Source organism: Ptychodera flava, chromosome 4 (genome assembly GCF_041260155.1).
Source record: "Ptychodera flava strain L36383 chromosome 4, AS_Pfla_20210202, whole genome shotgun sequence".
Classification (NCBI taxonomy): Eukaryota; Metazoa; Hemichordata; class Enteropneusta; family Ptychoderidae; genus Ptychodera; species Ptychodera flava.
Genome location: NC_091931.1, coordinates 14,002,041 through 14,027,885, shown reverse-complemented (window position 1 = coordinate 14,027,885; position 25,845 = coordinate 14,002,041). Strand labels below are relative to the sequence as shown.

General features: G+C 39.8%; 1 protein-coding gene across 1 annotated transcript in view; it reads right to left on the bottom strand.

The window, feature by feature from the left end:
- Positions 1 to 25,487, bottom strand: part of LOC139130955 (prokineticin receptor 1-like) — a 39,231-nt gene extending 13,744 nt beyond the window's left edge. The window contains exon 1 of the mRNA XM_070696811.1: positions 24,914 to 25,487. Coding sequence (XP_070552912.1) covers positions 24,914 to 25,371 — 458 coding nt within the window. The 5' untranslated portion in view covers positions 25,372 to 25,487. The remainder of the gene's footprint in view (positions 1 to 24,913) is intronic.
- Positions 25,488 to 25,845: the final 358 nt, after the last annotated feature.

Genomic DNA, 25,845 nt, shown 5'->3' with positions numbered 1-25,845 from the left:
CCCCAGATGGGAGACAGTGAACTGTAATACACGGTGGAGACACATTAAGCTCTCAGTCTTCACAGTTAACACTCGTTTACTTGTTACATGTAGACGTTACATACTGTCTGCTGTAAGAGATAGGAGGCTTACGATCCATCCATCCATCCATCCATCCATCCATCCATCCATCTATCTATCTATCTATCTATCTATCTATCTATCTATCTATCTATCTATCTATCTATCTATCTATCTATCTATCTATCTATCTATCTATCTATCTATCTATCTATCTATCTATCTATCTATCTATCTATCTATCTATCTATCTATCTATCTATCTATCTATCTATCTATCTATCTATCCATCCATTCATTTATCTATCTAAATGGAACCTCGTATGCCCAAGTACGCTTCAGAAAATGCGTGCATATATTCGCATCTGCACCGCTAACCTTTACTATCATATGCTCGTCTCTTTCTATCTCGGTTTGAATGTACCTAAATTGTCTCGTTGACACTACACTGCACTAGATGTTTTCTTGACCTTGCCACTACAGGTTTGCATTCATTCGTGTATTCCGTGTGAAGACAACTCCTTCGTTAACTCAAATCATGACGTCACAACTTGCGAGTGCGAGGGAACAGTCTGAAGATGGATATTATCAAATGTGCAATAAAAGTGTGGTACGCACCTTTATATTGATAGCTGAGAATGGTTGTCAAACGTTGGAATGTGTACACTTTGTGCAATAGTATGCGCAGTCAGATTTGCAGCTGTTTAAATGTGATACATTTGTCTATAATAAATATATGTCTGTATGTATCAGTGTGTTAATGTATGTATGTATGTATGTATGTATGTATGTATGTATGTATGTATGTATGTATGTATGTATGTATGTATGTATGTATGTATGTATGTATGTATGTATGTATGTATGTATGTATGTATGTGTGTGTGTGTATGTATGTATGTATGTATGTATGTATGTATGTATGTATGTATGTATGTATGTATGTATGTATGTATGTATGTATGTATGTATGTATGTATGTATGTATGTATGTATGTATGTATGTATGTATGTATGTATGTATGTATGTATGTATGTATGTATGTATGTATGTAGTGTGTATGACTGCTTGTACGTATGTATGCGAAAGCATGCATCTATAATGAGCTCAATCTATCTGTCTGTCTGTATGTCAGTCTGTCTATCAGTCTATCGATCGATCGAACGAACGATCGAGCTACCTCTAGACCTATCTATTATCGATCGCAAAATCGAGAAAGGCATCTAAACATAGTTGCGATCATCTCGCTTTGCTTATCGTCTATAACTTAAAGTTGCAGCTGTAGAGATACGGAGGCCGTTCTAACGTAGTTAGGTATCAATTATCTTGTCCAAGATGTAATTCTCGTCAGAGTGCAGGTTAACTAGATATTCGTCATTGCCCGTACCAATTAAACGATCCAATTGAATTACAGCAGAGGCGAACGCGATTTGAATTGTTAATTTCTTCAGCGATTGAAACGTGCTCTCCAGAAATCCTCGTTGATGTTACAAAATTTTGTACGGATCACTGACACTTTTCTTTGCTTGTATTGAGCGTACAGTATAATTGCAGGTTCAAAAGGCTGGCAATGAACCCAGTTGTAATCAAATTACCGAAGTCGTGCGTTAATGTATCGTCACGCTGAAGAATTTTAGTCTCGTGTACCGGATATACAAGAATATTAAGCAACGATTCGATCAATGTGAGAAAATTGAATAGCTTTGTTACGTAAGGAATACAGAGTGACTGTGGAAACTCTATCCCTCATAAAGATATACTTCTCTGTGGAGAAAATATTGAATTGTCTATTTAAAGTGAAATCCGCTCAGAATGACTTTATCGGTTTATCATTTATGCAAACGCATGATTATTTATTGAAAACGTGCTTCTCGGCTGCTGCCGTGATCCGAAAACTATAGTCTAAATCCTTAACCTTTAAATGATGTGATTCATTTCATTCACGAGAGAGAGAGAGAGAGAGAGAGAGAGAGAGAGAGAGAGAGAGAGAGAGAGAGAGAGAGAGAGAGAGAGAGAGAGAGAGAGAGAGAGAGAGAGAAGGAGAGATATTCGGCCACGTTCATGTCAAGATGTCTTCGGATTCCGGATTGACAACGACTTTTCATTACCTCCATTGTGCCTTGGTCTTGTATACGAACTGACATCTAACCAAAAGGTTTCGGCAATGTTACAAAAGGTCAGAGATTTAAGGAAACGGAAATTACAGAAAATCGTCGTAATTGTGGTTTCGACGTTGCTGTAAGAGCTCTTTAGTTTGATCACAATTTGTCTCCTAGAGGTTTAAGTATCCCACAACATTTACACAGTTTTGCAACTTATTTTGAAGTCGACGAAGAGAGGAAATACATGATTCTTGGAAATGCACAGTGTTTAAACCGAATACCAACAGGCACGGATAACCACAAATATTCAACGATGAAAGGGCAATGTTTAAATCCATTATGAAAGCCAAGTGTGTTAGAACTGACAGTACCAAGGCCAGGGTCAACGATCGCCACGCAGCAGATGCATCCATAGACAATTTATTCTGATTGGAAAGGCCTCCAGGGCCCTTCTTTGCTTGTCGCTGGCATTGTTACCTTTTAGAAACCAGCACGATGCACAAATGGTCTACTAAAACCTTAAACAGGAATTCTTAAAACAGCCAAAGTACATACTCGTCCAAGAGTGACTTTTGCTATTTAAATGTTCTACATGTCTGTCGATTCATAATATGGAAATGACAATAGATAGATGTTCCCAGGGAGATTGAATTGTCTATGAATGGAGACAATAAATGTATCAAGTTGTACAAGTTGCTTTATTCCACATTCATCTCCTTGTATGATTTTATCTTTGCTCACATGTCCCATATATTACTGAATATGTTCCTTTAATCCATCACTACACGTTAGGTTGAACTCTATGTTATCGTACACAATATGAAATAAGAAACTACGTACAAGCTCGCACTTGTTTGTAGAATTGTGTTCAGACGTTCAAACACATATCCGCGAGACACTCTCTACAGTTGTGAATGGCGTTACCCGGGAACATGTTCTGAGTTTGAACATCTCACGTTGACTTAAATGGCATAATTTATTGGAGGGGTTAAGGTAGAGTACGCCTCGGGGAAAGATATTCTGATTCTCAATTTCTTACATTACCCTTTTGGTATACAGCTTGTCGGAATTCATTTGTAGCTAGTGGAGTAAGTCAAGTATTTAGCGTCTTATCTTTTTGAATGAACACGGTTGATACGGGGATGGAAGCCATTTTGATTTTTATTGGTATGTTTTGGATGATTTGTTTCTCTGATATCACATTTTGCGCCGTTATCTAGTTTTCACCCAGGATGGCATCAAAAGGGCGGATTTTCCCCCTTTACCAGAAAATTTAGGGGGAATTACACCAGTTCATGTGTTCTACTTGTATCTCTAAGGTATGACTGAAACCATTTCATGGGGGCTGGTTCCCCCTAGAAAAATTACTAAGGGTGCCAACATATCAACAGAGAGGGAATCCCCCTTCCCCTCTCTAGAAGAAATACTGTGTTACCCTTGATCTTATTCATAACTTCGAAAGGAAATGGTTTCAAGTTGCCTTGAGGAATATTTGCGAAAAGGTTGAGCCTTTGAATTTCCAGGCGTGTACTACCTTAATGTAATGTTTTGATTTCAATACAGCCAACACAATATTTTCCCGACTTTGCCGAGGCACAGACATATAGAGAGACAGACTGGCAACGGGTATTGTTCAAGGTATGAAGCGGTTACGTAAGCCCTCTATGTACGCCTCGCCTCAGGCAGCTTTCGCCTCTCTTTTCCGAAGAGTGCCGACCATCCACCTTTCGGCAATTTCCGGATTTTCGTCAATTTTTAAGCCAAAGTATGTTCGGCAAAGTCTGTGTTGTTGTTGTCGTGTTGAGCTGAGCGGAATTGACGTGCTGGGGGAATGGGAAAATTTGAGCTTCGAGAAAGTGAGTTTTACCATTTGAAAAAATCCTCTCACATTTTTATGAATATATAATGAGTGTGTACTCAATAGTTTACGGTCAGTCATATCGTCTTTAAAAGTTGGTCATGGAAGGATGTGTTTATGAAACTGCTGGCGTGTTATGTTTTGATTGGCGTGAAGCAGTGTTTCTGCCACGAGAGCTCACAGAGTAAGTATGGTTGCTACGCGACTGGTAGCACGATGCCATCTCGTCGTACTTTTCGCATAATCTCGTGCAATTGTCAACCACAAACAATGTCTCCAAAAAATATAACACTTATGAAGCTCATTTTAATATGAAAAGACCATAGTCTACCGAGACGACCGTGAAACAAAAGGCATGCCGCGTTGCTAGTCTGTCTTTCTATTTGTCTGTGGCCGAGGTAACTACAGAGGAATTATGTGTGGCCACCGTTCACCTATCTATGGACTCTTGAAACCGTCATTTCCGCTCTCACTGACAATTAGCGCTGATGTAAAAGATGCAGAGACCTTCTTCTAGACGTCATTCCGGATCATAATTGTAAAAAATATTGGGCTTTTTATCGAAGCCTAATAGGGCAAAGAGTTGAAATGTTGTCAACTTCGTATTAAAAGAGTGACGCATTTTGCCAGATATGATTTGTTCCAGCTTTCGGCACACACAATTTTTCTCTAATAATAATAGCAACCCTAGGTTCAGTCACATGTATAAAATGCTGCAAATTAATGGCAATTGACATTTATCGTACGCAGTCTTTCGTTTAACAAGCATGAAATAACGTGTTTCTCCAAGCATGTCTCGTTATCTAGAGCTAAGCAATCTCTCGTAGGTACATCCAATTAAGCATAAGATTCCCTCAGAACTAATTGCTTGACACTTTGAGTATTGTAGAAAATAAACTCGCCTTCGATTGCACTGCTCTCATGGCTTTACAATCCCGCCACTTAGTTAAAGAATCTGCAATCTCCAACTCTATTGAAAACTCTGATAGCTTTATAAGGTAATGTTTTCAAAGCAAAGATCTCTACAACATTAATGATCTCCCGGGAGATCCCCTTGACGCAATCATGTATCTCGGGAAGTTGTCCGGATACGCCTCGGGGTTGTCACGTAATTCTCCACGTTTTGAACGCGAACTTGTCATGTTTTCTCGTGGCTCATGTCCACAGTTAACAACCTATCTTCGTTGCTCAATCTCCCAGTTATCAAACCGTTTACTTTCCACCTTTTTATTTACGGTATGTAACTTATACTCGCTCGATAGAACATTAACAGTTTGTATATTCATCCATTCTGCATTAAAGATGTTTGGACAAACATCAACGTTCGTATAGAATAGTGAATTGAAGTAAATTTTTAGAAGACAGTATCTGACTGATAGTCCGACTCTCAAATTTTTACAGTTCTTTTCTGATATACCACTTGTGGGGGCTCATTTTAACCCTTTAAGGCTGTAATTTTTCCCACCAAAATTTTAGTGCATAATTTTACCAATTTTTATGAATTTTTCCGTGAGTCTTTTAATAATTTTGGACAAAATGGACATCATCTTCCATTGGCTATAGCTTTCTATCAAAATTTCGATAAAATTCAGAAAAAAATTGACTTAGATATATTTTGTAGAGGCGGCAAAAATTGACGTTGGCGCTCAAGGGGTTAAAGCTCCAGGTGAAAGAAAACTTTATTTTTCTCTTTAGAGTTAACACAGGGATGGCGGCCATTTTAAATTCTAAATATCGGTAAACTTTGGGTTATTTGTTTCTCTAGTACCAAAATTTGCACGGTGATCCCCGAATTTTATTCTCGATTTTTATTTTGGTTCCTTAACGCAAAGTTGAGCAAAAGTTTAAGCCTTTCTCTTTCGAAGCGCATACTACCTTAACAAAATAAAATCCAATTTCACCGTCATTAGCTGAACATCTCATCTATCGCGAAATATATTTCTGTGTCTGTGATGACATATGCACGCCACGCTAAACTAGGTGTCGCATTAAATTATTGGAAAATTTGCAATTCTAAGTGCCTGGCACCATGACCACTATAATGAATGATAGCTGCCTAAAACAATAATGCATATTGCAGTGTTGGTTACTGAATATAGGAAGTACAGTGTATCATACCTTTTGTATCATATTTCACTGAGTGGGCAAGTAATTTCAAGATTTTATATGAAATATATCTTAGCTGCATTTTAAGATATTATACATACGTTACGCATGCGTTATGTTCACAATTACGAGTGTAGTGCTTGGAGGGTGCATAATCAAGGCTCTTTTAAAAAGTACAGCAACATAAGGTGACGTAAGTTGCGAAATAAAATAATGAAAATATAGTGACAAGTGGCAGTTATTGATTCTGTAATAAACACAAGTACATATCATAATACATGAGTCGGCGCAAATGTACGCATATTCTGAACCCCCGGGTCCTTTGACTATTCAATTATCCTTTGAGTATTTTACATCGACATTCTATAAATTTGTTTTGCTTTAGATGAATCGTTTCTGGGAGCGACACATCGAGGACTCAGTGAAAGTAAGACGAAACTCGGGGTAATTTTTTCCAATGTTTCGCAGATCGGGGAAGAAAAGATTTGTTCCTTTCCTTGCATTTTCAGAGACTGACTATTATTCAATTTTTTACTGTATTATTCAATTAACAGATCACTTTAAACAGAGCAATTTATGAAATAAATCACCTTCACACTGAATCAAAGACCTAACATTGACACACTATGGCAAAATGAACGAGTTACACCAAGAGTGTCACCGTGTTTGGATTTCGCAAGTAGTCAAGTTGTCTAACGTCACAACTTTATGCGATTTAGAATAGAGTCGCCAGCTTTTAGCTAGATCAGAGCGACCAGCAAGCTTGATTGAGCACGTTGGCGTCAAAGGTGTTCGCAAGCGATTTCTTGGGAGGGGGAGGGGCAACATTTCCTCATATCGGCGGCCGAGGCAAGGCGAGCAAAATGTAATCATCAACGAACGGGAAATAATAAAAAACTCACCCGGCGGGCAGCATTCAGTTGTAGGTGGCAGTTGCTCGCAAGGATTTGTCCTGTGAGATTGCAAAATTGCACGGCAGGAAGAAGGCACTTTTATAACGGGGAGAGGGCGAGCAGAGATTTTCCCTGGTATAAAAGGGGGGGGGGGCAAGAATATCAGGCGGGGTGGAAAGTTTTAAAATAACACGATTGGAACTAATTTGGGATAATTGGATTTTCATATTTTTCAAATTTCTCAAAAGTGTTAGGTGCCATATAGCTGAATGTTGCGATGTTACAAAATACTCATAAAATCAAGTGTGTAGGTTACATTCGAAGATTGAATCGACATTACTTCATCATCAAATTATCCCAAATTAGTTCCAATCGTGTTAAATTGTAGCAGGAGAGCTGGTATAGTTGCTGACAGTTTTCTCTGTCCCTCTTCAAATTTTTACTGTTGTTCAAAAATCAAAGAATATTGTTTTCACGGGTAAAACACACCGGCCATGGTTACGTCTTCGCGAGTTTTTGTTGGCTGTCCCCCTGTGCCCTACATGCGGAGTGGAAAGGTTGAAGCAAATCGATCTACAGACTTGTCGTACGGAAGGTCTACTGTGCATGCGCAACAAAACATGTCTGTGTTAACTGAATTTTCCTTGATTCAATCAACGATAGCGGCGGACGGAAGACGACTCTGACACAAGACAAAACTAATATGAGTCAGACACGGTACGGTGTTTTATTGCGTGTATTGTATTTCGCTCCCGTCTATGTCTAGATAATGGAAGATGCTCGATACTGCGTCAGGTATGTGTGTGTGAAACCTGAATGAAAGTTCTTAATGTAATCTAAGCGATGCTTTCCTATACGCAGGCGGTTTGGGAGGCAATATCAGCATTCGGCCGGGGGTTTCTTTGATGACCGTTTACTCCCCCCTTTTCGCATACACGGTCTTCTGGCAAAAAAAGGCATTGACGACATCAATAACACCCTTCGGAACGGATCGATTGCGCCAGGGACGGGTCGGTCGCGCCAGGAGATTCGGCACACGGCGGTAAGGCTGTGGTAGGCATTCCGAATTATATGATGTATCTGGTGAGCGTCTCCCGTTAATTTTAAGTTTAGAAGTACGTTGCTGACATTAAGTCACAATACCTGTAAAAAACAAATATTCATCTGATAGAAAGACATGGAAACCGTAGGTATCACTTGAATGTTTGCATTTGAAAAAGAAAAACTCGCAGCCAAAGACATGTTATGATAGACTTCACAATTTAGAAGAATTGCCGTCTTCACTTGTTTTGCCCGATTCAAGGACAGCTTCATTTTCTCATGAAGTAATAACGAACCGTAAAAAAGTTCGATTTTTAATTTGCCCACAGCAAAATTAAAGCAACGGATGAAATAAATACGGTGTACCTGTCAATCATCAAAACATAATTGTTTTCAGATCGGACAGTAGGTTAGTAGGGCCATGGGGGCAATTACTTGTAGACCTAACCACACAAATAATTGCTTTAGCGCGGTAACCTCTAGGGTCGAAAGTCATATCACGACCACTGAGAGATATTCAATCTTCAGGCGTACTCAACAAACGACTGGGCGTCGACTTGGGCTGACATTCGCCGTACTTGAGAAGTTCAGAACATACGTTCAGCCCTAAACTGTTGAACTTTTGAGCAGTCACGCTTTGATGAAGCCGTGCAATCCATCTCAGATCTACGCTACATTATATCTAAGGTTGCTCGTTGCAGGTTTTGAACAGGACGCAAACTCAACATCGCGCTAAATACATGTATTTCCTTTTACCTATATAATCACATTATTTAATCATAAATTGATCCTATTACTAAGGCTTGTATATATACAAACAAAAGCAGTAAAAGCCAACTAACAATTTACGACAAAACTAGCCAAATTCCTTTAGAAACACACAAAGAGACATTCTCCGGCCGTTTGTTTAGACATAGACCTTAGGAAAACCCCCACGAGGGTCTATGATTTAGGCGATGTCAAAGTTGCAATTCTTCTTTTGACAATATCTGATTGAAAATCTCCGAACGTTTCAACTTTGACGGTCAGGGCAGATTGTCTCTTCTTTTCCGTGTGCCGCCGTGATACTTACAGCCATGATGCCAAATACCTTTCTTTCTGTTATGTCTTACTCGTTTCTGGCACACGTCTGTACACTTTTCGTCTTTCTTTAACTTGAGAGAGTCGAGTGAAAGAGCGAGACAGGCCAAGAGCCCCTGCAGTCTTTATCAATGCAGGAAGGTAGCACTAAGAGGCCGTCTGGAAAACCACCTATTTGGCCGATAGCAGTATCAGAGTGCTGATCACAGTCGCCGTTCGCCTCTCCATAATGTAAAATCAGTGTTTCAAGTAACTTGGAAAGGTTTACTCACGTAACGACTTCTCCGTGCCACGAGACTCAAAATCTGGATGGATCGCATGTCGTACAAATTACCGGTTATTGCTCGTTATCTTCCGGAGGTGACATTTTATGGTAGTAACTGGTGCATTTTCTCCGGAAAATGGACAATTTTTCTCACATAACTTCAAAATCAGTGTAAAAAAACCGCGATGGTTAACGTCAATGCTGGACATAAACGTGCTTTGCTGTTCCCGCCAAAACTGTACACATGAAATATATCGAAGTGAAGAAATATAAAGATACAGTGTTTGAACACCTCTAATCAGACAAAACATTATCCGAATATCTATTCAAACATCAGGCATAGAAACGTCGGGGATTCCCCATGAGTCACGTGTCATACCTCCCTGAAAATAAGGTCAATGATCCAACAGGTGTGTGCGGGAAACGTTGGCAGCTGCTCGTGCCATTGTGGTCTTTGCTTGTCCGAGCATGTCGAATGTTTAGCTTGGCACAAACGAGTCCCCTAGGCCGTCTGCTTTCCGGACAAGCATATTATTCGTACCTATTCTACAACACTTGCCACACTTGGTACGTCGGCACTTAAATCAAAGAAGCACGAGGAACTGTCGACAGTCTAACTTTTTGGAGGATATCACGAAATGGTAGATGAAATACTGTACCTACAAGACAAACGATGCATCAAAGCATCAAAATTTTTTGTAGAATGCGACCATCTTTTAATGTGATCCAAAGATTGATGTGTGTCGCGCGTCATACGTCGTGCGCAGGATGTGCTCACCCTTTCCGAAAAACCTGACACCAATTATTGGCTTTACAACCAGATATCGTACACCTTTTCTCTGCTGTCTTGTTTTCTGTACTTTGCTGGTAAACTACTAGTATTCCCAAGTGTGTGTAAACTTGAATATAGGATTCACTAATTTTCGAATCATCATGCTAATTTCTTTTCCTAGACACGAGATGGATCGACATATCCTCGTGACGTCATCAACTTCACATACAATCTCATAGGACAAACCATCACAGTCAACAATAACTCGATGTATACCTCCCAATCTGAGTGTCATCTAACACGTGGCATTATGAAGATCATACGTTCACCCTTGGCGTCTCACCCCTGTGCAGTGTTACGGAACGTCGCGTCGTATTGTACATAGAGATTTGTCATCGACTTCAATGTTCAACAGATTGCGTAGATTCTTCATATCGCAATTTGATGAGGAAGATAAAGCTCGCAAGGGCTCCTCTTAAATATCAAGTCCAAGGCCACAAGGAGAATTTTTATGTTACGGTCGGACTAAACGTGCACAAGGGGAGAGCGGGTTTATCGGGCACAAAGATATCGTCGAAACTGACACAAAATATCAATGTCAGCCTTATTTTACATTTTAGAAGTCCCATTTATGATGCAGTGTTTTCAGGACATTTAAAACTCCATACCAGCACAAGTGGAACGCCCGCTCTTGTCAAGATAGTCGAAGTGTTTCTCCAGATTTTCTCCTTCCGGTCAAATTTTGAATACCTGATATTCCCCCATAAGTAGAACCCTTGGTTAACTAGCGTATAAACCCTAGGTTTCAATGATTGAGAGGACAGATGCAAGTATTTTCTCATGTTAATGCTCTGCAAACACAGTGCTGTCTATTATTTTTTACGAGAATTTCTGCCTCTGATTAAATATCTTCCCTATTATTACGACAGTTCACATCATGGTTGTCACCGAGCGCCGCGGGAAAAAAATGCAGCACCTATTGGAGGTATATTGCCGCAAGACAGTTTGTGAGTGTTTGCGCTCGAAAAGCAAAGCAGTTATGTTTGTTTGATGATTTCAACACAGCAATATTGGCTTGTTTGTATTAATCTGAAGTTCTCTGCGAAGAGAGTATGCGATTCCACGGCGTAGCCCACTAGTTCAATTTTCTTGATCAGTTTGAGGTAACCATCATTTGTTAGAATAATCATCCAATCGATTTTTCTGGCGCCTTCCAGTAATAAAAAAGTGTGGTCTTTCCGTTTCTACGTCAGCGCTCCGGTAATCAAGTATGGCGGGTATTACATCGCTTAAATCAAGTGCAATTTTGACTTCCGTGAACCCACACACGGTGTTCATCTGTAATGCATAAACACGTTGAAGGTGAAAAGCGGTGTCACTTTTCGCTGGCATACAAATAATGGCACGCCAACGTAGACCTCTGGGAGGGTATCGAAGGCGCCGAAAGAAAATAAAAACAGCTGCTATGACGTCATGAACATTTCAGGAATTGCGTTTGTTTCCATGCCTCCTCCAGCTTTTGACCTTTGGATCGTCCCGTTGAAATGTCACAATATCCAATAATGTCATCAATTTCCTTCTTCTACGCAAAACCGTCTTGGTACATTTCATAAAAAGACGGGGGGGGGGGGACTTTTCTCATATGAATGAAGGCTTTCACTGTCTTTACCATGCTTTTCATGCATGAGTAGCTTTATTTGACGTTTGCCACATGTCAACAAACGCACATACACATAATATTACACATACACATGCACGCATGCATGCCTGCCAGTCTGCCTACCTGCCTGCCTACCTACCTCCCTACCTACCTCCCTACCTACCTACCTACCTACCTACCTACCTACCTACCTACCTACCTACCTACCTACCTACCTACCTACCTACCTACCTACATACATACATACATACCTACCTACCTACCTACCTACCTACCTACACCTACATACATACATACATACATACATACATACATTTGTCGGACTACGCTTATGTCTGTACATTAGTGGCAAATTTATAGTCTCATCGACTTGTTATGCTATTCACTGAAAGCAAATACGTAATCCTCGCTTTCTCTCGATTCCTAAATCCTACCGAATGACTTTATCTCTTTCTGTCTATAGGGAGTGCTTGCTTTTCCTGTTTTGCGGATAATCGCTATCTCACATCTTCGCATTCCAGAGAGAGTTGCGGAAGAAGTATTACGCGGAACCTGCTGTTCATTGTCCAACCCGACACCTTTGAGACCCTTGAGTGCCAGGTTTTCGCAAAAGATCTCACCAGGACAAATTGATTTGGCGCCTCCAAGTCTTTACAACAACACTTTTAGCGCATTTCTCTTATGATAGTTCGTCAACAACAGGAAGTGTCATTTCATTAGTTAGAATTCTGATTAGGAATCGGCGTCCCGTTATTGTTTAATAAAACATTGTGCAGCTTTCTATGCATGTATAATTAGTTTCGCTGAGCAGCTACGGAAGCCACGGTCCCTCCACGAGGACCGTGCAGAAGCCAATCACTAAATCGCCTTAGTCAAACATCATTATCATTTTAGCTAATCTTTACATTTTTATTAGTTTTTCAAAAGATAATCATTAAGGAGCTAGAGAATGAAATTTGACTGTGTTTAAGCATGATTCAGAAATTTGAACGTTATTACAATACATCGAGATCATATACGAAAGGAGGAACGAAATTCTATATAGAACCTCTCAGGCATATAAATGTACGCCATCAAGGATCCTTGAATATTTTATTGTCAATACAAAGGTAAATTTCATGAGTAATCTTGCTTTCCTAGAACGACGAAAAAATAAATAAAAGTTTTAGCCTTAAGGTAGTATGGGCCTCGAAAGTGAAAGACTTCAACTTTTGCTCAAACTTTCCTCAAGGATGCAACCATTCTCTTTCAAAATCAAGAATAAAAATCGGGGGTCATCATGTAAATTTTGTTGATAGAGAAACAAATAACCCAAGATCTACCGATATTTGAAATTCAAAATGGCCGCCATCCCTTTTATAACTCTATGGAGAAAAATCAAATTACCGAATTTCGTAAAAATAAGCAAATAAATAATTTTCTTACACCAAGAGCTTTAAAATGAACCCCCACAAGTGGTATATCAGACAAAATAATTATAATAGTTTGAGACTCCGAATATCTATCCCCGAGGCACGTTCAACCTTAATTTAAGGAAATGGTATTACTGCATAGTAACATTATGTAACGGCCTTAAACTGTTAAACTTACCAAAAATCGCGTTGCAAATATTTGTTTGAAAAGGATGAACTAGTAACCAAACTATTGTGACTGCATTACAGCCAGTTATCTGTTGATTATCATGTTTGTATGTTTTCCGAAGCGAAGTGAGTTTGTGCAAGATAAAAATAGTGATCATTAAGAAATGTGAATATAAACAGCAGGTTTACATTTTTACCATCTTTCAAAGTACTCTTACCAGAGAAAAATATAGGTCAGGAAGCGGTGCCGCATCTGTCACATTTATTGCTATATCGCTGCTTTAATTTTCGAATGTAAATATTTAATATGTTGATTCAATCTTCAGTGTATGATAAATGAAGAAAATGAAATATATCAAGTTACATGAACTTCGTTGGTAAAACGGAAAATGAATTCAAGTGTACGAGAAGGCCTGGGTGGATTATAATTTTTTGGCGGTCTGCATGTCTCGAAAGATTATCTAGGATTAGTAAATATTTTGTACGCTGTATTTCGCATTTCGAACAATTTTAAGATTTTTAAGATACAAAGATCTCGTAACAGATAGCGACATGTCATCCGTTGTCACACAATGCCAGAATTTCCAAGACAAACATCCTTCCACTTGGGTGGCATACCAAAATGACTTACGACCAAGTCCAATATGCATACTTATGCACCAGACACTCTTGAGATAGGCAACCAACGGTCATCGCTTTCAACACCTGAACACAACTGGAGATAAAGAGGATTTAGAATAATGTGAAGGGTCTCACTTTATCCAAAACATTTACGATTAAGCCACTTCACATTTCAAGATGACTAAAGATTACAATACACTGAACGACCGCGCTTTTATCTTTGGTGGCCGGCGCCGGGGAGAATCTACAGCTTCAGTCGCATCAAGTTTTGGCAAATAAATCGTCTGCAGGATAGAGTATGCCTCGAAGACAAATTTTGGTACACTGAAATATTTGCATTATTTCGCTGGTCTCATTATTAGGCCTGCGGAATAAAATAAGTTTTCACTGTCATTTTTCTTCAAAATCGATATTTTCCCGTACATATAACTCGTCGTTTTTCTTCAAAATCGATATTTTCCCGTACATATCATTCGGGCAATACAGCGGCCATTTTGAATTTCAAATATTGGTAAATGTTAGGTAATCCGTTACACTAAGCTCACCATTTGCATGGTGATCAATAATTTTAATGCTTGATCGTGAAAGGCAATGGTTTAAAGTTGCCTTGAGGAAAGTATAAGCAAACGTATAAACCGTCCTTTTTGATGTGCCTATAAACCCAATGGAGGTTGGCTCAAAGGCAAGCCATTCTCCGATCATTCCCGCCTGTATGAACGAGAATATCACCGTAGTATGATCAATCAACGTTTTGGTTATATTAAAGTCCTACTAGCTGTAACTCTTGCAATTTGTTGACCTCAAAATATCTTCCTATTCTCTCCTGGGTTTCTCTGAATTCTACCCTCTGAAGGGATACGGGCTTTTACTGCATTAGGAAAAATTCCTTTGTGAAACATTTGAGAAGTCAATTCAAATTTTAACAGTCATTTTGATTTCCCGCCATTTTCAAAAATTGATAATATTACAAAGGAAACAGAACAGACAATGTCACAGTTGAAAACATTCACCCCTAGGCATTACATTGGACTACTCTGAGCAGTTTGTGTGAAGATTTCAGGGCAGATATGCACAGTATCCAAGTTTTTTTCTTTTTCGCATTGGGCTGCGATTTAATGTTTGGGCAAACATTTAATCGCAGTGTAATCTTGTTCAAAATTGTAAATACAGTCCCAGCTGGTAGTTAATAACAATAAGTGTATACACACACCTAAATTAGTACATTCTCACAAACATATTTTAGTTTGAAAGTAAAATCATAAAAATAATGCTAAAGTGGGGCTTTAAGCATTACAGCGAAGACATTAGACACACCAACACCGGCCGCGATAAGTACTATTTCGATTACCGGACATGATGTCAGACGTATGTATGGCGCTGAACTTAAAAACGGTCGCTTTTAGAATAATTTTTTGCCGAATTTTTTGAAAGGTATTCCGCCTGTAAGGCACCTCCCTCGAGGACAAGGGACGAGAATGGGATTTCCTCGCGATTGAAAAGCGTTCTGCTCATTCTTGAAGAAAAGTCACATAATTGAGACAAATGGATTTACAAGGACATTGTCAATTACGAAAGCACAGACAAGTAAATGTGTACATCAAAGTCAATTCACTCAACTCATTGTATCGTTTTCCTCCTCAAAGAAGACCCCTCTTGTGCATAATTGATAAGAAGAAAAATCTTCCAACTCTAAACAAGCCTTTGAATGAAAATCGAAAAAAAGCTACAACAATAACATGGCATATGGCAAATCCCTATGGCCTGCCGTTTCAATGTCGGCATTGTATGAACTGTGTAGCGTGAATTCATGGAAACTGAACCCTCTCTGCGGAGAATTCACCACACTTTACAATGCGATTTCATCGTGGTGGTACATTTTAGCATGATCATAAAAAAGTTTTCGTACAGAAAACTTCACAAAATTCAATTAGAGCCCCAAAATTACAAATAATCAGGGATTTCGTGAACTGAGTAAGATATTAACTTTATTTGAAATGCGCACCAATCAGAAACGATGACGACTTCGATTATTCGATAAATAAAAGTTTTCAGATAGTCAGATTTTATGAGCAAATGGGGGAATGGAGGTTAGAAGTACAAACTAACAAACGAGCGAATGAAAATATGACGAACTGACTACTGACCTAATTGACCATTGGCTGACCGACTGACTGATCAAATAATTAATATCTACATGTAATTCATGAACTAACTACCTAAGTAACCAACTACTTACCTACCTAACAAACAAACAAAAACAAAGTAAATCACTACGATGCAAGAATCAATCAATCAATCAATCAATCGATCGATCAATCAATCGACCAATCCATCTGCGGATATTTGATTATTTATTACTATAAGATTTCTATGGGTATAAAATGGTATAGAGCGTGCGTTTGCAGTAACACTCAACAATTTCATGATGTCGAACTGGGATGCACGTGTGAGTGTTCCAGACCGAATCGTTCAAAGGACCTGTTGCCAATCGCATGCAAGACGCGCTTTAATGTTGATACGGTGTTACTGAAATATTTATGTGTTGATAATGGGCACAGATCAGTTATCCATGAATTGGAATGAGCCAATGTACGTGCTCTAAGGCTGAAATCTATGCTCGTTCCTTCCAGCTTTTCATTAAAGATGTACCAACTGGGTCTAGGTACATCGCATTCTTGCCTGATCACATTACCCAGTTTCTCAGCATGGCAAGACTAGTCGCCTACTGTTTTACAGCGATCACCACTTCTTAAATGAACTTTATACATATATTCATGGATAATAGACACCATGAGTTTTCATTTCGTATGATGCTGCATAATGTTCATGGGACTTTACAACAAACCCCGTCGTACAAACGTATTGATGTCGAAAATGCAAATCACCGACAATTTGGGGAATTTTCGGAAAGTGGCTTTATTTTTGTTGGGAAAACTATATTGGTTAGCGATGACACGTGAGCTAATTTGCATACATACACCCCGAAACCAATATGGCCGCCGCTATGTACTGTCCTTCAAAGATTAAAATACAGGCCATCTGGCATTTAGGAACATCTGGTGAAATCCCTTCGTGACTGTGATCTGAGAATATTACATCTCAAGAATTATTTTAAGACACTTTTGAAATCATTTCTCCTTGTGTACTAATAAGGTAGAATTGACCTTTGTGACAGATTCTCAATAGCTTTACAAAAGATATTCATCAGCGGCCAAAGCTTGTGCGATCGTATCTATAAGAGAAAGGTAAGTTCGCACACATAGCGTTACAAGTAATACACTTAATACAGGTGACTTTGATTTCTAATATCTGTAAGTTTGAGAAATATTCGCTTCTCTCATCAAAGATTTCTACAATGATCGCTTTCTTCCTCACTGTGAAAGACGATGATTTAAAGTTTGTTCCACTGTCAGCTTACAAATGCATATACACGATCACAATCCCTGTAATCACAATCACAACTTATTGATGAAGACATCTGTTGTGGATATGCCACAATCGGTCATGATTAGCTTAAAGTTCCATTAGCTGTATCTTCTGGCGATTTTTCCGTTAGTTTTGATTGAAATGATCACTGGCTCATGTTGAAAAGCCTGTCAAATAACAGCGAATCGCATATTATTCGGAAACATTACGTGCCCTACAACTAAATAACATGTGATTTTACAACGAAAATTTCAATTTTTGTCCGGACAGAAATACAAACTCTGTTAACACGCGGAATGCAACGTAGGCATTCTTCTGCACCTGTGCGAGCCGTTTACAGCGATTTCAAAATAAATATTCATTACTTATGCCCGGTACTTACGTCGTAGTCCATTTTCCGAGCACGTTGCGTAGCCAGATCATGCAGATGTCTGGCAATCCACGACGCAATGTTGTTTTGATCCTGCAATAAGCGTGAACTTGTACATGCCAGACGTCAACAAACGAGCTCGGAAGGGCAACACGTTTGAACAAAAATTAGCAGTTTTATGTGGCTATAACATCACTAATCATGTTTGTTTCTTCGTAAAACAACATTTTGCAACAAATATGAGCCTCCAACATGGAATTTTTCCGAGGTAAAAAATGGTCAAAAGTTACAAATAATGGCCCTTTAACTTTCTTTTGATTTAAAAGTACACGGAACGGCGTTTTTGGATGATTTCGAAACGGTGGATGAGGTCACTTAACTTCTAGACGTCATGTTATGTCACAGATTGCTTGTGAAGCAGCGACGGTCGGTATCTACGATGCAGTGGACTCTCCACCCAGTATACGGTCCCCGGATATTCGGCAAACAGAATGTAGAAATAATAATTGTCTTAAATACGTGCAGCACGGAGCCTCGTTTCCTCTCAATTCTTTGAGAAATATTTGATTAATAACGAGTTGAAGGATCAGCAAAGTTTGAAATCCCCCCCCCCCGTCAGCAATAGGCATTGTCCACTTTGTAGACAAGAATTGTTTGACCCGCCATGAGGCCAACTAAACGTTCAAAATCTACGCGATACGCATGACCACTACCCATGTTTATGGCGTCTGCTAAATCTGTGGGCACTAAAAGTAAAATGGAGTACCTGTCTTTACAAAATATATCGTTTTAGCAATATAGAAATATATCATGATTGCATTGAATGTGGCCTTTTTCATTTAGATTTAGGGATTTAATTGAATGATACTCCCAAAATCTAAACATTAACACCGAACAACGGATGCAGCGACAACTATCGGACACGAGTATTTGTAGCTTTACATTTACCGAGATCACGGGTGTTGTTTGAAGCACGATAAATAGTCGTTGCAGAGTATCTGACGTTGAAGTTTGATTATGGTTTAATTTATGGGAAAGATATATTCAAAAATCTACTATTGGCTCGAAAATTGTAGGTGCTATCTCATTGTTTGCAATGAAAGAACCTGTAGTCGTACGTCGTTCCTTGTTAATTAGCATTATCTTACATCGAAATCTGCTCACTATCAATGGCACCGTGTCCTTCCCATCGTCGTGAACTACAGCCCACTTTACGGCAATAGCAACTCGCGTTACCGGAAAGAGGCAATTTTTGCGTGGGTTCGTTGAGAAGAGAAACAAGCTCTGGCTTACGAGAATGGTATTTCTAATTATTAGATTATGCCTTGTCAAGGAAGACATCTACTAACTTGCTGCAGTTGACGGCGTGTTTATCTTTGGCCTTCATGAAGTCTGCACAACCATTGGATTTTGAAATGTTCTCAGGTACCCGGTTTCAGGCGTAAAATATTGACAGCGTCTGACGTCACTGGAGCTCTCTGTTCAATGTGTTATATTTTAATGACGGTCTCGCTCAATCATTTCGACTGAGCGCTCCTCAGGTTAGAATTCAATACACTTGCATACTTTGAGATACATTTCTTTTTCGGGGACACTCTGTGGATGTCTATGACTTCAATTGTTCGCCAATTCACCCATTCTTTCGGGATGACCTGTTTTTTGTCTCTAAGCAGCCATTTTCCACCTACGCATTTAATAATTGTGAATTTCGGTCGGTGCGAAGTTCAATGTTTGGCATTCACAAAAAGCATTAACAGCATCACGGGGGCAGGGGGTGAAAATATGCTACTTTATGAAGGTGCCATTACCTTTATTACGAGGCATGTGTATCTGGGTTAAGGGGACTTTCGAAGCCTTATTCGAATTTCCAAAGAATCAGTAGCTCTATCTTAGGAGTTACAACAGGGCAAATGATGTTTTTCAAAACAAGATTAGAAAAAAAACAAGGACTCGATGATCCAGATAAATGCATGCATTCTCTTCAGAGTTCATATTTTGTAAGTTTAATAGCCTCCTTAAACTCAATCAATTTTCAGCTCCTCGGTTGTAAACATTTTAAATCCAAACGTGACTTTTTGTCTAAACACAATTCCTCAACCACACTAATCTCGTTATTGTCAGCGGGGCGGGTGACTTTACCATAGGTAGACACTAGTCCAATAGGGGATTCCGGTGTCTCATAAAAGCGGACATGTTCCGTGTTTCAACATAGCCTAAGGCAGTATGCGTCTCGAAAGTGAAATACTTAAACTTTTGCTCAAACTTTCCTCAAGGAATATTTCAACCATTATCTTTCTTAATCAAACAAAATTGGGCTCACCTTGCAATTTTTGGTACAAGCAACAAAAAAAAATAACCCAAGATTTACCGTTATTTGAAATTCAAAATGGCCGCCGTCCAAGTGTTAACTCTATGGAGAAAAATAAAATTTAGAATTTTCCGAAAGCTTAGATAGTGAAAAGCTTTCTTACACCAAGACCTTTAAAATGAACCCCCACAAGTGGTAGATCAGAAAAGGAATGTAAAAGTTTTAGAGTCCGAATATCTGTCCCCGAGGCGCCTTCTACCTTAAAAAAACTTTCTAAATAAAGCTTCTTTCATTTCGTCCGATATTGAAGCTGCGCTCTTTGTTAAGGTACCTCGCCGAGAATGATGCTTTTAAGGCTCCGTAGGACAAACACAAAGTATGCACACATAACTCGAATTTAACGTCAAAGGTTGGGTTTATGCAAAACTGTTTACGTCTGCGGCGATATTCCACACGGGAAACGTACCGCTGCGTCGATGCTGGAATGGACCAGACGAACTTCACGCGATGCCAACAAACCAATTTGAAACTGCAGGATTAATTGCTTCCAGTAAAAGAAAGTCTGTTACGAGCTGTTATTTAATTCCTGGCCTTGGTTTAAGGTACTAAAAGCACATCGCCTGTTAAATGTTGACTCTTACCGACTTTTATCTTAGAGGCTGATGCCAAATAGCGGATCAAAAGAGCTCTTCCTTTTACGTCGGAATCTTTGAAGTCTGCGAACTCTAGGAATTTGTAGACAAATCTTTGGTCATTTATCTCCTACCCTATTTTACCATTTTGTGCATGGAGTCTTGACAAAAAAAACCGTGTGAGTGCGTTTTTCCTCTGTTGACAAGTAAGGTGTAAAATGAAACTTTAATTCTTTATTCTGCCACATTACTGTCAAATTGCGCGTTTTGAGCCGACAAAGGTCATCAAATTGCGACTAAGCAGGCCATTTGTGAAGCAGCGCGCTGCTGGAAAACATGCATTATATTACTCTGCGGTTAGCATGGCCGATACGCGACGGTAGCACTGAAACGATGAAGCTGTAATTCAAGGGAAGCCCCATAAAGCGGGAGAAAGCAGACAAGTTTACGCCATGAAAAAGTAGATGTGTCCAATACGGTTGGTGAAAACGCGGACACTCAACTTATGAGGAGACGGTAGACGATCAAGATATACTGTCGAACGATGACGGTTCACCTTTTCCTACGTGTACGTGTAAACGTGTATGCGTTGTAAATGGGCGCCTTGTCAACCGAATGAACAAAGTAGACACGATTGCATCGTCGCTCGGCGGAAAGTATTAAGGCCTCGGGGGAATCCGTGTTGCTTTTGGTCGAGCTTTTTCATCGGTCGCCTGTGCGTGCAGTCTGTAAAATCTGCTGGATACGAGGATGGCAATGAAACCGCATAAGTGCAAATGCATTGTGATGAGCACAGAGCTTACGGACTCGTTAGCACGTAGGACGTCCATTAGCGATGTTATAATAGAAACATTTTGCGAACGATTTCTCTACCATTGCATCGATACACACCTACTTCCACCACATGCAAGTTTGATATTTCAGAGAACAACGCAGCATGCAACAGAGCAAACAGATCCGCTCACTCCGTCATACACCAATATTTGTGATTTCAAAGGTACTAAATGAATACACCTGGTATTTATCTCACAGACTTAGTCGCAAGAATTGTGGTGTTTCCATATCCTTTGCCTCTGTTGGCACCAGAATGTCTCATCAGAAAATTTACTTACTAAATTACAATTTCAATGGAAAACGAAGGGCTATCACACCTCCGTAATCCTCATATGGACTAGAACAAAGGCGATCCCAGGGATTGTCAAAAGGCCCTTTAAAATTTCTTCGCTGATGAGATACTGTGTGTTTAATAGTCTCATTCAGAGGCCGACTGAGATTAACACTACAATCAGCTTAAACTAATTCGTCGAAAGAGGGGAGTTCAAATCCTGCGTGATCATTGCCACACTTTTTTCATCTGTCACTGAAGAGATAACGAATACGTCGCTTGATTTCTCTCGTCAGCTAATTTTCTTATCCTCGTCGCCATAAGCAACCATCCATATGCGATCATGCGCACTGAGAGAGAGAGAGAGAGAGAGAGAGAGAGAGAGAGAGAGAGAGAGAGAGAGAGAGAGAGAGAGAGAGAGAGAGAGAGAGAGAGAGAGAGAGAGAGCATGCGTGTCGTTCTATTGCTTAACAGTTAGGGCCGTTCTGTGCTAGTTGATGGTGATGTCCTTATTAGGAACATTGTTGACGTCACATCAAGTAGTGTTTGTCTCATAACGAGACTGCAGTCATTCAATAAAGGAATGGTCGTGTATCAAGCTGTGATCGATACACCGTCAACGACCTCGTTTCCATTCATTGGATTAAGCTGTGTACATTGTTTAGAACCCTGATGGTCATGTGTGTTCATCAGTAAACCCTCCTGCTAAAAACCTTGAATGTTTTCAGAATTGTTCAGTCCTACTTCAAACGTTTCAGTTTTTCGCCAGTGCAAACAATGAAGCTCAAGCACATTGGAAAGAGCAGCGACCTCAGTGACTAGAGTTCTGTCTGACGTTTAATGGTCATGAAAAAGATGTCCAGTAGCTTCAACACCGAAAGTCTCAATTCCTCGGACCTATATCGTGTATACCCTCCCCCAAAAAATCAGCAGGGCACACGTCATGTGTATAATCACAATACTATGCTCCATAAAACACTGCCACACATAGATAACTTGTTTTGTCATCACACCACATTCAGTGAAAAGAGCAATCAGTCTCTAGGGATAACCGTTCGCTTCGGTGTTAAAGGCCTGTAGAATGAAGCGAACTGAATACGCGATGGTTTTGCAATCTACTGCCGCATTGATCAGTAACGCAGAAACAGGTTCGTCTCGGTACTAAGCGACTCACATAATACTTGAGCAGAAATTATATGCTTATCACATACACTCGTGTAAAAATCACTAACACGTGCGTTAAAATTGTTATCTACCCGAAGTCATGCGTATGAATGACATATGCATTTATACACATGTATGTATGTATGTATGTATGTATGTATGTATGTATGTATGTATGTATGTATGTATGTATGTATGTATGTATGTATGTATGTATGTATGTATGTATGTATGTATGTATGTATGTATGTACCTATGTACGTACGTACGTACGTACGTACGTATGTATGTATGTATGTATGTATGTATGTATGTATGTATGTATGTATGTATGTATGTATGTATGTATGTATGTATGTATGTATGTATGTATGTATGTATGTGTCTATGTAGCTATCTATCTATGTATTGTATGGAAAATGTATAAACATGTGATCTCGAAGAACCCCATTCATTAACGTTTTGACAAGCGACACTTGAGAAAATATCGATTTAGCATCAAGAAAAGTGGAGAACCGTTCTACGTTCAGCGAAATATTCATCAAATCCTGTTTTTAGGAGTGGCTGGGTGAGTCCCAAGGTGCCATTATAATCACGCGTCTAGAAGATGAAGATGAGTTTAATTTATCTTTTTGGACGCGGGACTTCCATCGAGAATTCCATGCTCCAGTCCTGAAGTAGTGCAATTCAAATTGATTTGATTTCCAAATTATACAGCGTCGCCACTCTTTTCTATTAATGACGTTTCTGCTACTCCCTCTGTATCGAGATTAAATGGACATAACGGTTGATGAAAAAATCAAACAGATGGACACGAGCGCTTTATCTATCCGCGCTCAGTGACTCATGCCCCGTAATACACTTGTTAATAAGATTTTATAGGCCTTTCACAACAAGGAATGAATAACTTATCAATCAGTGACAAGGCGCGGGGGTCTCTAGTCTTTGAATTTGCCGTTGAGACGATCGAGTGTCGAATATGAAATCAGTGTTTAATTCCTTTTCATTATGGCGGAAATAGCCCTCGTTATGCTAAACACAACAGCCAGCGGTTTACGGCAGACCGCTTGGCATAATTGAAATTTGAAGTCTTCAGCATAAACCGCAGCATTGAACCCTTCAAGCGAACAACAGAACTTTTTCAAAAATTCTTCTTTTTTTCTGGAGCGTTCCATCCTCAAGAGTATAAACCCTTCGCGGAATGTATCAGATTCCCTTAGTTAAGTTCTTAACTGGCTGAAGTGTTGATGTATTAGCAATTAGCCACTGGTGTTAGTTTTGAAAACGGGTGACTTTTGCCCCGCACAGATTATCTTTGGAATTCCTGGGTGGTTTCTCTATTTGTTATCGCTGCGGTTGTGACATGTACAGTCGTGTAAATGGTTTATTAACTTTCGCTTGGAGATACGGCAGCTCGGAAACCAGAGATTGTCGATTTTTTTTGGTCTTCAAACATCAAACCTAACTCCATTAAAACAGGGAAGACGAGATACTCGGAGAAAACATGGGCTAGCGATATCGCAATTATGCTGTCGACTTGACAGATGATAAGTGGCGTGCAGACGATGCCCTATAATTTAAGGCGGGAAAAGCCCTACACATATAAAGTGACTTTTATCGCAGTTGTCAAAAGGAAAACCCACAAAAAACAAAGGAACATCGTACACTTTGGGAGAAACATGTGGTATTGATAAGGTTTGGATTTAAAGCTTTCCATCACCCATACGTATCACCTTGGAAATGTTGAAAATTTGTTCCCGAAATGTTTAAAAACTCTGTTTACGTTCTATACGTAAACTGGGTTTCTGAAAGAAGTCAATTCTGTTTCTCATTATGAAGTGAGCTAACAGAAAACCTTTACATTCCTACCTTTCCACGGCGATTGCTAGCAAAGTGTTGACGGAGACGTACAAGGATACCATTTTCAAGGTTGCCGCCACCGTGCACATCGTCTCGCCGAAAATCCAATCTTGCACCAAGTAGTAGTAGACATCGAAAGGCGCGCAGAACAGGGCCACGAACGCGTCAGATATGGCCAGGCTGGCTATGAAAAGATTGGTCACCGTCCGAAGGCGCTTCAACCGAAATATGGTGAAACAAAGTAGAGCGTTTCCGAAGCCGCATATCACAAAGACCAGGATGAATATGGTGGCAAGGAGCACTTTTGCCGCTATGTGAACGTCTGGGAGATCGTTATAGTCGCCATAGTAGTCGTCATCGTTGAATTTGTCGAATAGTGACCGGTGGGCCTCTAGAAACTGCAGCCAGTGCTGATTCGTCATGTTCGTGGTGTTCTGCAGAAAGAACGCCATGCTTGCCGAAATCATATTGCATGGAGCGGGGAAACAAAATCACAACTCTCCGCGGAGTTGGTCTTATTTTCTAGCTACAGTACCAGTCCAGCGCTGCAGTGGCGCTGTCGGGTGTGTTAATGCACTACGTTACTGCGAGCTGCGTAGCCTGTGATCAGCGGGAGCATATCGAGTCGTCTGCTCGTCATGAAGCGAGGCCACTTTATATACCAGAGAGCGCCACGGTGCCAGCATCTACATAATTCCCCCTTGATCCGGAATCTCGGCAAATGAGACGGGATGAAACGTGACGTCAAACTGTGAGTTTTCTTTTCTCTTCCCCGGGAGATTCTAGCCATGCATGAACGTGTGGGCTTAACTGAAAATTGGCAAATCGCCGAACGTATGAAAAAGAATTTTGCCAGAAGTCAGCGGTGATATTTGATTAATTTACACTTTTCTTCCGTGTCCTTGGAGCAGATAATAATTTTCATCTACGCATTTCTATAA